Below are 17,705 nucleotides of genomic sequence, written 5' to 3'. Positions count from 1 at the left end.
ACTTCTTCGTCCCCATCTAATCTCTACAATTGTTTAAAATATTGGGGAGGGGTATAATAAAAACAAAGCGCTTGGGTTTTCTGTACATTTAGTTTGTAACCAGAATATAAGCCGTATTCTTACAAAATTGTAAATAATTCTGGCATCGACTCTGTGGGATTTGACAAATAGACCAACACATCATCTGCGAACAAGGCCAATTTTTCTTCACCTGTTACCATTTGAATACCCTTTATCTTATTATTTTGCCGAATATACTGAGCTAATGGTTCAATAAATATTGCAAAGCAGAGTGGAGACTTTAGTGATTTCAGTAGGCTGTCCATTTTTTGGTTATTATCTATAGGAGGTTGTGAATACAATTTTTCATAATGATCTTTAAAACAATTTCTAAGTTTATCCAACTGAGTGTATACTACTTTTGTTGAGGTGTCTTTTATCTTATAAATGGTATTGTCTGATCTTTGTTTTTTCAGTTTATAGGCCAATTGTTTTATATGTTTAGTTCCTCTTTCATAATAATTCTGTTTAGTGAATAATAATTTTTGGGGGATTTCTTGATTGTATATTTCCTTGATCTGGTTTCTCTTTTCCTTAATTTCAAATGTTATTTGCTTATCCAAGGTTCCTTTATGTTTAGTTTCTAATGTAAGTTGTTCTGATTGTAATGTCTTACGTTTTTGAGTCCTTAGCTTTTTAAAATAAGAGGTTTTTCCTATGACTCTCCCTCTCATCACAGCTTTACAAGCATCCCATATTGTAGGAGATGTTTCACCATTGTCATTTATTTGTATATATGCGGCTATTTCTGCAGAGAATTGTTCATGTTTTTTTTTTATCGAGTACTGTATACTATTATTCAGTCTCCATTGTGTCAATTTTGTTCCTTGAGTCATTTTTATGTCTAAATGTAGAGGGGAATGATCTGATATATCCATTGCTCCTATTGTATATTTTTGCATTCTATTTGTATCCGCAATGAAAGTAAAGAGATAATCAGTTCTCAAGTAAGATGAACGTGGAGATGAATAGAATCCATAATCTGTGTTTGTTGGATTGAAATGTCTCCAAATATCAATTATACCTATTTCTGACAGCATAGGTTTAATTTTTTTTAGTTGTTTTTTGTGGTTGAGAAACTCTACTTCTCAACTCAAACCATTTCTTCTCTCTGGCTAAGATTTTATCTTCCTTGTCCTCAAATTAAAATCTTAGCCAGAGAGAAGAAATGGTTTGAGAGAGGTGTCAAGGAAGCATTCTTTGTAAAACAGTTGAAACCCAGCCTTAACCGGGGGGCGGGTCTCAGTCACGCTTTGTCCCCTGTTTACAATGGGGTACTCGGGTTAAAGCACTTTCAGTCTTTTGTTCATAGTAATGAGTCATCAGGAGAGTCGTCAAGGGAGCCATCAGGGGAGGCTTCCATCCCATCATTAGGAGAGTGCTAACTAGAGCACAATAGGTGCTAATTAGAGCTATTGTTTAGTCACTAGCCAATAGCAGTCTGCCTCTCAGTAGGAGGGGTCTGGTTAGGTTAAAAACTCCAGCTTTTGTTGGCTTCTGGTTTATTCTTCTCTACAAGAGTCAAGACAGAAGTCAGACTACCAGAGCAAGAATTTTAGCTGAGGAAGCTTCTGTGATTTGAAGCGAAACGTTCTCACGTCAAGCAACCCAGTCCAGTCGAAGATTCAAGCTTCTCTACTATGGAAACCACCTGGACAACTGAGAGCGTACACAGAAACATTTTTGCTTCATGTTACAGTCTGTAATCATAATAATATGTTGATAATTGACTTGGTGTTCGGTGCAGTGAAACGTGACGTTGCTGTGGGCCCAGAGCTGCCACTGTGAGCAGCGGGATTCATGATGTAGAGCTTTTAAAAATTTTAATTTTGCTTGGAAAAACTCTTACTGCATGTCTTCAGGTAACTTTATGTTTTTCCTGATAAATGGCTGTCTAACGTGTGGGTTTTGAGTTTTTCACCGGACAGACGCACAGATCTGGACCTTGGAGAATTCCGACTTGTGTGATGTGTTACTAGCGTGCGCTCAGTGTTTCTGGTGAAGTCAGTCAGTTTGCACTGTGCCGTAAGAAGGCGTGTTCAGGTCTAATCTGAGGCTGTGTGTGATGCGCGCTGTGTCCTCATGCTCTGAGGGCAGGTCATCATCAAGAAGCCTGTCTGCAGAAATGGCTGCAGCTCTTCTTCCTGCGGCAGAGATGCACTCATGCAACAGGAGAGCAGGAGCCAGACGTGTGGGGTCACATGTCCTGTTTGGTCCTTCACCCGCTCTGTGACGTGTGCCTGTGTGTGTCACTCTGCAGGTTTTCCATGCAGGAGATGTATGGCGTGGTAGCTGGTGTGGAGAACTACCGCCTGTTTGTCCCCTGGTGTAAGAAATCTGATGTTGTGTTCCAGCGATCTGGATTCTGCAAAGCAAAACTCACCGTGGGCTTTCCACCTGTTGTGGAAAACTACACTTCACTTGTTACAACTGTGCGCCCCCATCTGGTCAAGGTAAGCTATTGCTTCCATCACATACAAAAAAGCTTCATTAATTTTACTGTCAATGGTAAGTGTTGAACAGGTACTGACTGGCATGATTACGGAGTGCAGCCGGTACACTCTGGGTGTCGGTCCCAAGCCCGGACAAATGAATAGGGTTGCGTCAGGAAAGGCATCCGGGGAAAAACAAGCCAACACAACCAAATCAAATACAAGTACAAATCAAATTTCCATACTGGATTGGTCAAGGCCCAGGTTAACAATGGCCGCCATTGATGCTGGCAGAAATTGGGCTAATGCTGGGTGAAGAAGAAAAGGAGGAGAACATGTCCAGAGACAGTGGGAGAGAAGGAAAATGAAAAGGGTGCAAGTGAGAGTCGGGACTTTGAATGTTGGCAGTCTGACTGGTAAAGGGAGAGAGCTGGCTGACATGATGGAGAGGGGGAAGGTAGACATATTGTGTGTGCAAGAGACCAAGTGGAAGGGAAGTAAGAGCAGGAGCATCGGAGGGGGGGTTCATGTTGTTGTATCATGATGAGGACAGGAAGAGAAATGGTGTTGGGGTCATTTTAAAGGAAGAGTATGTTAAGATTGTGTTGGAGGTTAAGTGAGTGTCTGACAGGGTGATGAGTGTGAAGTTGGAAATTGAAGGGGTGATGATGAATATCATCAGTGCATACGCCCCACAAGAAAAGAAGATTCCTGGAGTGAGCTAGATGAGGTGGTGGAGAGTGAACCCAAGCATGAAAGATTGGTGATAGGAGCAGACTTCAGTGGGCATGTTGGTGAAGGGAACAGAGGTGATGAGGAAGTAATGGGTAGATATGGTATCAAGGACAGGGATGGGGAAGGACAGATGGTAGTTGATTTTGCAAAAAGGATGGAAATGGCTGTGGTGAATACCTACTTTAAGAAAAAGGAGGAGCACAGGGTGACATACACTGCATCCAGAAAGAATTCACAGCGCTTCACTTTGTCCATATTTTATGTTACAGCCTTATTCCAAAATGGATGAAATTCAGTTTTTCTTCAAAATTCTACACACAATACCCCTTAATGACAATATGACAAAAGGTTTTTGAGGCTGTAACATAAAATGCCTTTCTTCAATGTCAAAAAGGTTTTTTCGTCATCTACAGTCCATAATATAATCAGAAGATTCAGAGAATCTGGAGAACTTTCTACACATAAGTGGCAAGGCTATAAACCAACATTGAATGCCCATGACCTTCGATCCCTCAGGCGGCCCTGCGTTAAAAACCAACATCATTGTGTAAAGGATCTTACCGCGTGGGCTCAGGAACACTTCAGAAAACTATTGTCAGTTAATACAGTTCATCGCTACATCTAAATCAAATCAAATCAAATTTATTAACTTATATAGCACCAATTCACGATAAAATCGTCTCAAGGCACTTCACACAGCATAATAAAAACAAAAAACTGAATTCAAAATTTAAAAACACAATAAAAAGACAAAACCATAAAAGAATACAAAAATAAAAACACATCATAACACTAATGATAAAACAAGGAAAACAAATGAATCTTTAGACATGATTTAAAAGTCTCCACAGTATCTGACTGTCGTATGTGTGCCGGGAGATCGTTCCACAGAGCTGGGGCACGGTAGGAGAAAGCTCTGTGACCGGCAGACTTTTTATTCACCCTGGGAACACACAGAAGTCCTGCACCCTGAGAACGCGGGGCCTGAGCTGGTACATAGGGCCTTACCAGGTCAGCCAGATAGGGAGGTGCAAGTCCATGAACAATTTTATAAACTAATAACAGTACCTTAAAATCCGATCTTGCAGCAACTGGAAGCCAGTATAGGGATCCCAAAATGGGCGTAATGTGGTCGAATTTTCTGCTTTGTGTCAAAAGTCTGGCAGCAGCATTTTGAGCCAGTTGAAGACCCCTAATCCTGGACTGCGGTAAACCAGAGAATTTTCGCTATATTTCATAAATGGAAGAAAGCAGGAGGTCATAAGACAACATAGGATCAGAAATTACCCAAAGATTCCTCACTTTATCCGTATGATGTATAACACATGAACCTAAGCTAAGCACTAGCTGATCAAATTGATGCCGATACCTCGCTGGACCAAGAACCATCACTTCAGTCTTATCAGAATTTAAAAGTAGAAAGTTACTAGACATCCAACTTTTCACTGATGCAAGGCAATCTTCCAAAGATTTTATGTGAATGAGATTACCAGCACTTACCGGCATGTATAATTGGGTGTCATCAGCATAGTAATGAAAGGCAATCCCAAAATGCCGCAGTATATTCCCAAGGGGTGCTACATAAAGGGAAAAAAGCAGAGGGCCTAAAACTGATCCCTGCGGAACCCCAAACTTCATATCCCTAAGATCAGAAGAAGTGCCATTGCACAACACACAGTAAGAACGACTAGACAGGTATGACGTCAACCATGCAAGGGCAGTTCCTGTAATCCCAAATTGATTCTGCAGTCTGTCGAGTAAAATATGATGATCCACAGTATCAAACGCAGCACTAAGATCCAACAGCACCAAGACTGTAGTGGTATCCCAGTCCATTGCGCGCAAAAGGTCATTCACAACTTTATGCAAGTTAAAACTCTACCATACAAAGTGAAAGCCAAACATAAACAACATCCAGAAACACCGCCGCCTTCTCTGGGCCCGAGCTCATTTGAAATGGACAGACACAAAGTGGAAAAGTGTGCTGTGGTCTGATGAGTCCACATTTCAAATTGTTTTTGGAAATCATGGACATCGTGTCCTCTGGACAAAAGAGGAAAAAGACCATCCAGATTGTTACCAGCACAAAGTTCAAAAGCCAGCATCTGTGATGGTATGGGGGTGTGTTAGTGCCCATGGCATGGACAACTTACACATCTGTGATGGTATGGGGGTGTGTTAGTGCCCACGGCATGGACAACTTACACATCTGTGATGGCATGGGGGTGTGTTAGTGCCCATGGCATGGACAACTTACACATCTGTGATGGCACCATCAATGCTGAAAAGTACATCTCGGTTTTGGAGCAACACATTCTGCCATCCAAGCAACGTCTTTTTCAGGGACGTCCCTGCTTATTTCAGCAAGACAATGTCAAGCCACATTCTGCACGTGTTACAACAACGTGGCTTCGTAGTAAAAGAGTGCGGGTACTAGACTGGCCTGCCTGCAGTCCAGACCTGTCGCCCACTGAAAATGTGTGGCGCATTATGAAGCGCAAAATACGACAACGGAGACCCCGGACTGTTGAACAACTGAAGTCGTACATCAAGCAAGAATGGGAAAGAATTCCACCTACAAAGCTTCAACAATTAGTGTCCTCAGTTCCCAAACGCTTATTGAGTGTTGTTAGAAGGAAAGGTGATGTAACACAGTGGGAAACATACCACTGTCCCAGCTTTTTTGAAACCTGTTGCAGGCATCCATTTAAAAATGAACAAATATTTGCACAAAAACAATAAAGTTTATCAGTTTGAACATTAAATATCTTGTCTTTGTGGTGTATTCAATTGAATATAGGTTGAAAAGGATTTGAAAATCATTGTATTCTGTTTTTATTTACATTTTACACAACGTCCCAACTTCACTGGAATTGGGGTTGTATCTATGTAATTTCATTAATTTATTTTTTCATTTATATAGCGCTAAATCACAACAAAGTTGCCTCAAGGTGCTTCACATAAGTAAGGTCTAACCTTACCAACCCCCAGAGCAAGAACACAGGTGACAGTGGTAAGAAAAAAACTCCCTCTGATGATTTTGAGGAAGAAACCTCAAGCAGACCAGTATGTGTAAAAGATTCAGACAATACAATGACAGCACTATTTTTACGTTGTTTGATGTCATGTAAAACAAAAATACACATAACTTTGAAGTACATATGACATATAGTTTGTAGTATATTTTATATAGGTAGTGGAAAATGTTTTTAAAAAGACAGTAGTTTTTGGTCATCTGAGGTAGTGCAAAAATTTAAAAGAAATCCCTTAAAACATTTTTTTTTTCTTTTAAAAAGAGCAGACCTCAAACATGTTATTGTGTGCATTTATTGTTTTCCCAGTTCATCAAGAGAACACAGTTTTCTGACATTTGCATTTTGGGATTTCTGTGGCATCTTCAATGCAGCATTATTATGAAGCTGTTAGCAGATGTGGAAGTCACGGCTTTCAACACCAAATCACACTTAAATGACACACATTGCAATCTTGTCCTATCTAACACTGCTCCCTGACTCCCCCCATCCCATTGGCCAGCTTTCATTTTTATTTGCGACGGAGGACGTGACGGCAGTGCTGTTTTTATCAACCGTGTGGCAAATGAGAATCTAATCCATTGGTAATTTTGAGTATCAGTGAGTATCCAGATATGGTATGTAAAGTGAGAATAACACAGGACCTAATACAGAACTCTGTGGTACTGTTGGGAAGGTGTCGTAGCACGGACCCACAACAGGGGGCGCAAATGAACGGACAATGAGTAAGCCAAAAAGTAACAATTTAATGTTGTGATAATACACAACTAAATGTACAGAAATTTGCACAGTCAATAAACACCAGGTGACGTGTGGGCAGGCTCGAAGATAGAAGACCCCTGACGAGAGAGAAGCCGCGTCCCACACGGCTTCCACCACCAACGGTCTGAAGAACACCGGAGCCGCCAAGTCCCGAGTCCCCAGGTGGCCTCTGTCTTCGGCTGTCGACCCTGGTACTGCTGGCAGAAAGCAGAGATAAGATGTATGAGTGTGAGTCCGCACACTCAGTAATTCACAGTCCATACACAGTTAGGAGGGAGCACCTCCACCTCCAATCACACACTCGTACAGCTCCTGGTTTAACCACTTATCTGGTTTGGGATGTGAGGCGAAGCCGTCGCTGTCACACCAAACGCCAATCCCTCAGACAAGGAAACACTCCAGGAAAACGGCTGTAACAGAAGTTCAGGTTAAACACACAAAGTGTCTGTCAGTAGAGAAATTACCTTTTTAATGGTAGTCGATTTCTTGGCGGGGCGGTGGAGTTGCAGTCCGGCTTAAGTAGTGGTGTAGATGAGTGACAGCTGGTGTGATGAGTGACAGCTGTCACTTCCTCTGGGTCTGGCACCCTCTCCTGCTTGGAGCCCGCACTCCAAGCAGGGCGCCCTCTGGTGGTAGTGGGCCAGCAGTACCTCCTCTTCAGCGGCCCACATAACAGGTACCTCATATTTTATTGCAGCCATGAGAGAACATGAACAGAAATAGTTAAAGTGTAGCTAACAGTATGCAATGTTCAGTGGCATGAAAAAAAATGCACTTAGGGCTTTCATATTTCTTGCTTTTTGTGTTGTCAGAGTTCAAGGTCTGAACTAGATGAATAAAACCCCAAATGCAGTGAAGAGACATGTGAGGAAAAACAAAGAATCAATACAGCTTAGCGACTGCTAGTATGGCTTAGCAGTTGCCCTAAAGCACCAGTGGCATGGTGACTTAGTGGTTAGCACTGATGCTTTATAGCAAGAAGGTTGGGGGATCGCTTCCTGCCCTTTTTGGGTGCATTTTGCATATTCACCCGTGTCTACATGGATTTCCTCCCACAATGAAAAATTATTTAGGTGTCTGCCCTATTCTCTGTTCCTGACCAAGGCAGCACCTCTAGTAGCAGCTTTTGGTAGAGGCGAAACAGGCAGCTGCCCGGGGCGGCAGTTGCAGCTCCGTGGGCACAGGCTAGGGTGCCACTCGATATTATGCCCAAACAAGTTTTTCAGCGTTTTCCAGGTCCCACCCCCTAATTTTTTTTTTTTTACTTTTATGAAGCAAGTTTCATTCAGATATATGGATATTTACTGGTAGCTCAGTGAACTGAAGTGTTTCCTATATTACGTAGTATAACTGGGGCTCAATTGACCAGTCTGGCTGTGAAAGTGGACGAGATGTAGAGTTCATAGTGTCAGCTGTCAATCTAGTTAAGGGTGATATCATTCGGCAACAACTAACAGTTTCATCCCAGAGATGTTTCCCGTGTGCTCCTGCACTTATCACTGCTGTTTCTGGGAGCTGACTGCAATAGTGATGAACACATTCAGGCTCCTGAGGTGTTCCATCGAGATAGATGATGGCAAAGCTCATATGCAGTCTGAAGATATTCATCTTTCATTCCCAGTTCCGACTGACTGCACATGAACTCTCGTCTCTTGGCCATTTCAACACATTTGTGATAAAGGCTCAGGGCTTGGCTCACATGCATGTGTGTGTCATCTCCACAAAATGATCTGCAGCTACTGCGTGAGCTGGACAGCTACACGAGGACAAATGAAGCTGTTATTAAAGCTGCAGGAAAGTCATTCTCTGTACAGTGCACTGTAACATTTTCAGTCTTTTTTGTGTTAATCTGTTTTTGTTCAAAAAGCACCTGCCAGCAGCTGCTTGTCTTCATTTTAAGTATTTCTACAATATTCTTATGGTTATGTTAAGACATCTGTTATTTATCACATCCAAATTGTTCCAAAAATTACAAAACTTTGACGCTGTTGAGCTACCAGTAAATATTATTATAATACATCCAACTTTTGTCAACTTTTTTCTTTTCACCTTACGAACAAATGTGGGGGGGAACAACAAAAATTAGAAACTTTTTTTTTTGAGTGGCACCCTAACACGGGCACTTAAAAAAAAAAATCATCTGCACGGGCATGTTGTATGGCTGGGGGGCCTGGCTGCCTTTTTGTTTCTGTCTTTTGTTTTTCCTTCCAGGTGGCTTGCATTTGGGACTGAGTGGCTGTGTTGCTGAGGTAATCAGGACCTCACCCTGATCACCTGCGGCTCGTCAGGACTCACAGCTGAGGTGCATCTATATGGATTGGAACATGGTGGCATTTAAGACTGGAGTATACAGTGTGTATTTGCCAGAGACTCGACCTTGTGACCAGACGGGTGAGATCGTCGTCTCGGGAGCCATCTCATCATCAGTGGATGCAGAGAACGTCCAGGGTTTGATGCACGAGGAGGGGGTGAGGTCTCACGCTCGTCAGCACACTTCCTGAGGTACGTTAGATTTTGTGACTAACATTTATACAGTCAGTAAATGTGGTGTCCCTCACACCTTTGATATTGAGCTGTATGTTAGTCATGTATCGGCTTCCACTGCAGTGGAGTTTTGTGAACTGGATGTTCCATGCCTGCAGGTTGGGAAGCTGATTAGTAATCAAGCCAGGAAGTGTTTGCTGTTTGTACACCTTTAAGTGTTCTCTCTGTGTGTAGAGTGTGGACTCACATAATGGTTCCTTCTTTCACAGACTCGGTTTGTTGCGGCCACCTGGGGGGTGTCGGCACCACGCCAGACCGCACTTTCTTTTGTTGTTTTTTGTATCACTGTTATGTATTAAATTCAGTTAGCCTTTGTACCGTGCTCTGCTTATTTCATACTGGGTCCTTCAAACGCTGGTCGGTTCTCCGAGCTGCGTCCGACACATAACAGGGCACTTAAAAAATCTTTTTTAAAAAGTCATCACATAAAAAAAAAATCATCTGCAGTGCAAAGGTGTTTTCTTGTAACTGTGTGTGGAATTGGCACATTAGTGCCTCCTGCAGCTGCAGGCACCCTTGCTTGCTGAGGAGGACGGTACAGGGGCGCGAGGGGGGTTAGTTCACCTCTGAGTGTCTCTGATGGAAGGGATGGGGGGGGGGGGGGTTAGTGGAAGAAAGTCAGTTACACCTTGACTTTCTTCCAAATATAAATACAGGCCTATAATTCCTGCACATTTTTCTGAATTGTGTGAGATGAATAAAAATAGGTGAAACAAAACGATTATGTGGTCACCCAGGGGAATTGGTTTAGTCTTGACTTCTGGTTGTGAGTGGGGGGGCAAAAAACGGTCAAAGTCATCAGCTGCCCAGTTTAGGAAAAAAGAAAAGAAGAAAACGAGTGAAGGATAAAGGTTTGCAGCTGTGTTCTGTCTGTATGATTACGGTGATCATGTCATGAATGAAGGTCTGATGCTAATTGGTGGTATAACACGTTTGTTAGCCTTAAGTTGGTATACAACAAATACAACAATAATTCAGTCTTAACAAACACAAGATCTGATTTCACCAAAAAAAATTGTATACTCAAAATGGTCAGAGAAATTGTCAGGATTTTTTAAATGATTATTTTGCACACTGCTAAATGGCAGAAACTGCACTTTGTCAGAGGGATGCACTAATAATAATAACAATCATTGTAAATTATTTATGAGACATTGTGATGCAGATTGGCTGAAGCTGAGTTACAAGTAAATAAAATAATTTTTTAACTGGTGCAAACAAAATTCTGTTAATTTTGGGTGGCTATTTTAGGGGAGAAATCTCAAATATTAAAGTAGTAATGTGTGTAAAATTAACACATGCTTCAGTAGAAGAATGACTCATACAAAAGTGTTCCAAGTTCAGTTATCATTTCTATCCATGATTTGGGTTAATGTTGGGCCTGTAATAAGCCAACGGAGTTTTCATATGTGTAGGTTGTTTCAAAGACCAACATTTGCCATTTGCTCTGATGCAAAGCCTTCACAATACCTGATGGCCATATTTGTTGGCCTTAGGTAAAAATGTGCAAAATTTTGTGTTTGTTGGGGGGCTTGGAGGGGGTCTTCAGTGTCAAATCAGTGTTGAACCACCGCTGAGTGTCTCTACATCTGAAGCTGGTCCCCTGGTGCTGGACTGTGGCTACACACTGCCCCTAGTGGTTGGATTGTGTCTAACTAATTACAGTAGTGTTCAGAATAATAGTAATGTTATGTGACTAAAAAGATTAATCCAGGTTTTGAGTATATTTTCCAATTTCATAGCCTTAAGAGTGTGCATATCATGAATGCTTGGTCTTGTTGGATTTGTGAGAATCTACTGAATCTACTGGTACCTTGTTTCCCATGTAACAATAAGAAATATACTCAAAACCTGGATTAATCTTTTTAGTCACATAGCACTACTATTATTCTGAACACTACTGTATGATGGTTAAATGCAGAGGACCAATTTCACTGTATGTATGTACAATGACAAAGGAAATTACTGTTATTATTATCTTTAGTAGAGGCAGCAAAAATTCTTCTAATGTAAATGCACTGGCCCATCCAGCAGATGTCAGTATAAGCAAAAAACAAAAAACCCTCCCTCCAGGCCACCAAAAATTACTTGGACAAGTCAGTCCAAAGACCACAGGCTGGTGAGGCAGTGAAAGGACATAGACAAGGAAAACAGAGGAGAGGCAAGAAGTTGGGATTAAACCTTAACGTTCTGGCAGAGCGTGCGCGTAAATAAAAGAGCTCAGCTCTGATCAACTGTGGGGCTACTGGTTAACTTTGCAGTCTTCTCCCAAAATATTAGTCCTATCAATGTTCTGTTTTCGCAGAGTTCAACCTTGTGATACCACTTTTTTCCAGACCAAGTACAAGTACGAGTACATACATTTTGGTACTCGTTGATACCGAGTACCAATACGAATCCTTACGACACCATTACAGTTTTATGATGACTTTGAAAACATGTTTTATTCATCAGTTGTTCCTTATTTTTTGACTGTAACTGCTCCCAATATCATTAGCTTTGTTTTTATTAAGTCATTTTACTTAAATCCTGTAACTTCACTTTTTGACTCCAACAGATTGTCCTTTAACATTAACTGTGTGTTTCTTAACAAACATGACACTGACAGACATCTGACTGAAATGTAACTTCAGCACAACAAAATATACAGGAACTGAACTGAAACTGTCCATCACTAACTTTACTTATGTCTGTGAGGACTAAAAGCCTTTTTTGAAAAGGTGAGGGCAGATTCTTTTTGATGAAAAGAAGCTTCTCTGCGTTATTTCTGTTTTTATCTACAATGTGTGACACTGAGCTAAGCAGCCTTTCATTCACTCCCCACACTATTTTTTAACTTTTAATTAAATACGTACCGGTAACATACACAAATTTAAACCGTAAATGGTTTTTCCCCCAAAGGTGGTACATGTAATAATTGGAGGAGGATGGTGTTGCGTGTGCGCGCACACACAGTGTCACGCAGCATCTCCACTCCACACGGAGGCAAAATGGAGTAATTTTAACATTTTTATTTTTTGTTTGTAGCTCATGGGATAATTTCATCATGTGCAGACAGAATCGCCTAATGCCTGTGGTAAATGAGATGTTAACGAAGTGACTCTTTTAACTTCTAACGCAAAAGTCAGGCCCATGGAGGGTAGTGGAGGCACCAAACTCAGCACCACAGACATCCAACAAACAGATTACACCTGTCATGGAGCGAGCCGGTCTCCCATCAGCCTGGACAGCCACGCCAGGGGCTGAAACTCACCAACCTGATGGATATTCTCTGCCACTGAAACTGTGATCTGAGTTCTGATGGAGCAGCTGTTGCGCAAAGTGCCAATGTCACAGAGGAACTTTGTTCAGCCATGGCAAGGAATTAAAATATTTTCAGATGTTATTTTCCAAACTCAAGCTTACAAATGTCTACCCACCAAAACGGTGTCTAAGCTTTATAGAGGGTTACAAGCCCAAAATGGAAACAACACATCATATGTAAAATGTAAATGGGAAAAGGAGCTGAAGATTGCATTGTCAGAGAGTGATTGGCTTACAGTGTGCAACACACAACAAACGTCAACTAGCTCTAAAAGATGGGAATTTGGGTGGAAAAGTCTGATAAGGTTTTTATTACTCCTCATATAATAAACAAATTCCAGGGGTCTCACCAGTGTTGGAGACAGTGTGGTCACTCGAACGCCAATCACTGTCATATCTTTTGGACATGTAAAGAACTAAAACTATTCTGGGAAATTGTGTTTGAAATGACGGACTGTATTATGGCCTATGTTATCCCTAAAGACCCAGAGATCTTCTTACTGGGTCTGATACCCACAGAGACAGTTCTTAAAGAAGACAAGTACATCCTTAAAATTCTCTTGATTGCATCAAAGAAAGCAATAACAAGGAACTGGCTAAAAAAAGGACCCATCCCCCCAGATCGAACAATGGCTAAACATAATAGAGGACATTTATTTAATGGAGCGATTAACTTTTAGTCTTCAACTTAGAGGTCATATCTTTGTAAAACATTGGTCAAAATGGCATAAATATAAGCAAAGCAAAGCTTGAAAGATGACCTGTCAAATAATATAATTTACCATAGAATTGTAAATGTAATGAATCAGCACCCCACACAATTGTTGGTTTTTGTTTGAAAATGAAAAGCACAAATAAACAGTTTAAAAAAATTCTGGAAAAAGTGGTGTCACAGCAGCTTGTAGACTATCTTACTGAGAATAATCTCTGAGCCACTGCAGTCTGCTTTTAGAAAATATCATTCCACAGAGACGGCGCTCACTAAAGTGGTGAATGATCTTCTGCTTACGAAGGATTCTGACACCACTACTGTTCTGGTGCTGTTAGATCTCAGTGCTGCATTTGATACAGTGGATCATCATATTCTACTTGATAGGCTGGAAAATCATTAGCCATGCAAGGGTACCCCCTTTTCTATTTTTTTTTACTAATAGCCCAATTTCATAGCCTTAAGTGTGCATACCATGAATGCTTGGTCTTGTTGGATTTGTGAGAATCTACTGAATCTACTGGTACCTTGTTTCCCATGTAACAATAAGAAATATACTCAAAACCTGGATTAATCTTTTTAGTCACACAGCACTACTATTATTCTGAACACTACTGTATGTTGTGTCCCTGATCTTATGGACAACTGACTTGTTTTAAACATGTTCATGCTGTTGGACAGTGAGGACGAGGTTTGCTGTGAACAATCATCCTCAAAGGCAAGGTTAAAGGTCAGGGTTGTTTGGTTGTTTGACCTCACAGAGATTTCCTCGCATATTCTCAAACTCAGACCTTCCTTCTTTCAAAGTGTTTTTGGTTTTAATGACAAAACAGTCAGTCTGACCTGAGTTCAGTCCAAAGGTTTTCCTGATTCGTGTCTTAGGCCGGCCGGTTATCTGGAACATCAGGATCAATTTTTTACTGTTTGTCTGTACTTAGTTTTTTGGGTTTCTCTTAACCGATGTGTTAACCACTAACAGGAAAAACAACAGAGTCCAGGTGGTGTTTGCTGTTTGTGGTCATTAAGATGCTTCATTGTACGTATATCCATGTGGTTTTCAGGCTTCCTGTTCTGACGGGAAATTGTTCAACCACCTGGAGACGGTTTGGCGTTTCAGTCCCGGCCTCCCTGGCTACCCTCGTACCTGCACTGTGGACTTTGCTGTGAGTGGCGTCAGGCTGGTTTAGTCTTTGCTCTGCGGTAAGGCCGACTCCTAACCTGCTCCTGGATGTTCCTCCTCAGGTCTCCTTTGAATTTCGGTCCCTTCTTCACTCCCAGCTCGCTCACGTCTTCTTCGACGAGGTGGTGAAGAAGATGGTTTCAGCGTTTGAACGTCGCGCCTCCACGATACACGGTGCCGAGACCCCAATCCCCCGCGAGCTGATGTTCCACGAGGTTCACCAGACGTAGCGCTGTCGCCGCATGAATGTGAAGGTCCACAGTGACGGAAAGAAGAGACTTGAACCGCAGTGCCTTCTCATGACCAGCACAGACTGTCAGTAAAGCAGCATACAGTGGAACTACTACATCCAGCCAGCAGGCGGCGCCATTTCTCACTATCCAGACTTGTCGGATGACACTAAACCAGCAGCCCGTGCTGTGCCTCTTTGAGCCATCACATGTGAATGCTGTCCTGTTGGCGGTGGGTGGAGCCTGTCCCAGGGAGGCGGGGTGTTTGTTCTCTTTGATGGCTGTTGTGTCTGTGCAGGCTGATGATGAGGATCATTTATTTTCTTAACCATGTGACAGGAAGTGAACAGGGAATGATGTCACACCTGATGCTGTTTCCTGTTGCACACATTGTGCTGTCACACAGAGGAAGGCGGGGTCAGGGCGGGGTCACCGGCAGATCACCCAGCATGTGATCTAAGATGAACCAGGTTCACGCGGTAGTCACATGTGATGGCGCAAGTTGAGCACAGTAGCCACACTCACATCCTTTGACCTTGGAGTGAGTGTGGCTGACGTCTGTCTTCTCAGATTGAAATTTGGATCTGTGTGTGTGTGTCACACTTATAAGTCTTTATTCACAGTCTTTATTCTGCTGTCTGACTGTTCATAATCAGCACAACCACACAAACCTGGTAACGTGACGGGCGAATGTTTGTTAGCGTCTTGACGGTTAGCGTACCGCCTATCCCGCGTTGGTAAAACATGCCCCTCAACATGCTGTGTGTGCGATATCTAGATTTCTTTGTGATGTCACACAGCAGCTGGTGTTTAAAATGTGCAATGTTAGAAGTTAAAGTGTTCATCTGACGAGGGCCTAAAGGGTCGAGGCAAAGGTCACGCCCCTTGACCCGGTCCTGTCAGATTCCCGTTTCTCCTGCCAACCTGAAGCCTTCACGGATCCAGATGTCACTCGGTGCCTCTTAGCAGCATGCTGACGTATCTCAGTGCTTTTAAACTTCTTGTGTATTTGATCCTATTTATTTGGGTGTGTGTATATATGGGGACCTCTGCTGGTGCCTCTGGGGTTATTGTGCTGTGTATAAATTATCTACATGTACTTCCTGCATGGCTAAATATCCTTTTTCTTAAAATAAAGCTGGGGACAAAAGTCCTTGTGGTTGGTTCTTCCCGGAGCGGTTGGTCGGGCGTCGTGGTTCCACGTGGATCCTGGTGCTGCTGCACAGACACGGGCGGGATTTAGACCAGGACGAGCTGCTGTGCCACACGGTCCAGGATCCCATCAGCAGCACATCAGGCTCTGGCCTCCTGTGGTTTAGATGATGGTGTTATTTTTTTGTCAATAAAGGTCATGTGCACATTTTGATGGTGGAAGGAAACACTTACGGTGGAACCTGAACTACCTGCACTGGTTCCTCCACACTCCAGGGACTCATTTAGATTGATGACAGACTGTGAGGAAGGTCGAGTCTGGATCGATTCCTGGACAGGATGGTGGATGCGGAGTCGTCCCGTGTGGGTTTGTTTAACGTGGGGATGTCGCTGCATGCTGACAAATGCGCGCTCCTCCACAGATCCTCAGCCTGGTAACTCCCCAACGATTGGGGTCTGAGGACCTGCTGCAGGGTTAGAGGTCATCACCTCCTCCACCTGAGCCACGTTGAGGACTTCTAGTTTCTCCAGAAGCCGTGGACCGTCTCATGCTGCTGTTGTTCTTCAAGGTTACTGGGACACACAAGGTCCCCACCGGATTTCAGCCTACCAGGTGATGCCCTACTTGATTACCCAAGTGTCACGATGTGGGCCAGGGGTCAGACTTTGACCCCCACTGATGATGCAGTGAATGAACAGATTCAGACAGCTGTTAAATTACAGCTCCCCTGAAGAAAATCACGATTCAGGAAGTGTATCCGGTGAGGTAGTTTGTTGTGACAGTCTTGCAGTGGCACATTCTGGTGGCAAAGGTGGCAACATGCTTCATGTCGTTGGTTTGCTGCCCTCAGGGGAGGAGACAGCAACATGGCGGTTCGATCGGAGCAGTGCGGTGTTTAAATGCCCCCATTGAGCCGGAAGTGATGTAACATCCACGTGATGTCAGCAGCTGAAGAAACGTGTCCCTGTCGTCTCTCCACCAACATTTGGTCCAGATTCGAAAGCCACTTATTCTTTTGTGAATACGCAGGAAGAATGTTTTTCATTTCTTGCTGTATGGGTAAAAAAAAAAAATTTAATTGGAATCGAGAAGTCGTTCTCCTGCAGTAGTTGTAATTACAAAAGGATTCAAAAGGAGTTTATTGTCATATGCACATAAGGAACATGTTCCCTGCACAATGAAATGTGTTTACTGCACTTTTACTCATCCTAATTGCCAGTTAGGAGCAGAGGTCGCCTTTTACGGCGCCCGGGGACCCAGCTCCAGATGTATATCCCTGCCCTAGGTCACGAGCAGGGCTGAAGTCAAAGTGTTTAAACTTTACTGTTGGTTCTGATTTTTTTTTATTTAAGCAGGAAAATCCTGTTGAGATTAAGAACCTCTTTTCTAAGGGAGTCCAGGCCAAGACAGATAAAAGACAACTAAAAAGATGATGAAAAATTAAAGTTACCAGCACATTATTTAATAAAAAAAGTGCCCGTGATGGAGTCGGCCTCAAGTGTTCTCAGTTTGGATTTAAAAGCACTCGGTGAGGATACTCTTCTGACTTGTACTCCACTATGTAC

At 42.6% G+C, this 17,705-nt stretch overlaps 1 protein-coding gene across 2 annotated transcripts in view; it reads left to right on the top strand.

Annotated features, from left to right (window-relative positions):
• coq10b (coenzyme Q10B) overlaps positions 1-16,153 on the top strand; it is a 63,012-nt gene extending 46,859 nt beyond the window's left edge. For both annotated transcript variants that reach the window (XM_034165512.1, XM_034165511.1), the window contains 3 exons: positions 2,321-2,513; positions 14,639-14,740; positions 14,820-16,153. In XM_034165512.1, the coding sequence (XP_034021403.1) occupies positions 2,321-2,513; positions 14,639-14,740; positions 14,820-14,987 (463 nt within the window). In that variant the 3' untranslated portion in view covers positions 14,988-16,153. The remainder of the gene's footprint in view (positions 1-2,320; positions 2,514-14,638; positions 14,741-14,819) is intronic.
• The last annotated feature ends 1,552 nt before the right edge of the window (positions 16,154-17,705 follow it).

This window comes from Thalassophryne amazonica, unplaced genomic scaffold, assembly GCF_902500255.1.
Source record: "Thalassophryne amazonica unplaced genomic scaffold, fThaAma1.1, whole genome shotgun sequence".
In the NCBI taxonomy this organism is placed as follows: domain Eukaryota; kingdom Metazoa; phylum Chordata; class Actinopteri; order Batrachoidiformes; family Batrachoididae; genus Thalassophryne; species Thalassophryne amazonica.
This window is presented reverse-complemented; position numbering and strand designations above follow the sequence as displayed.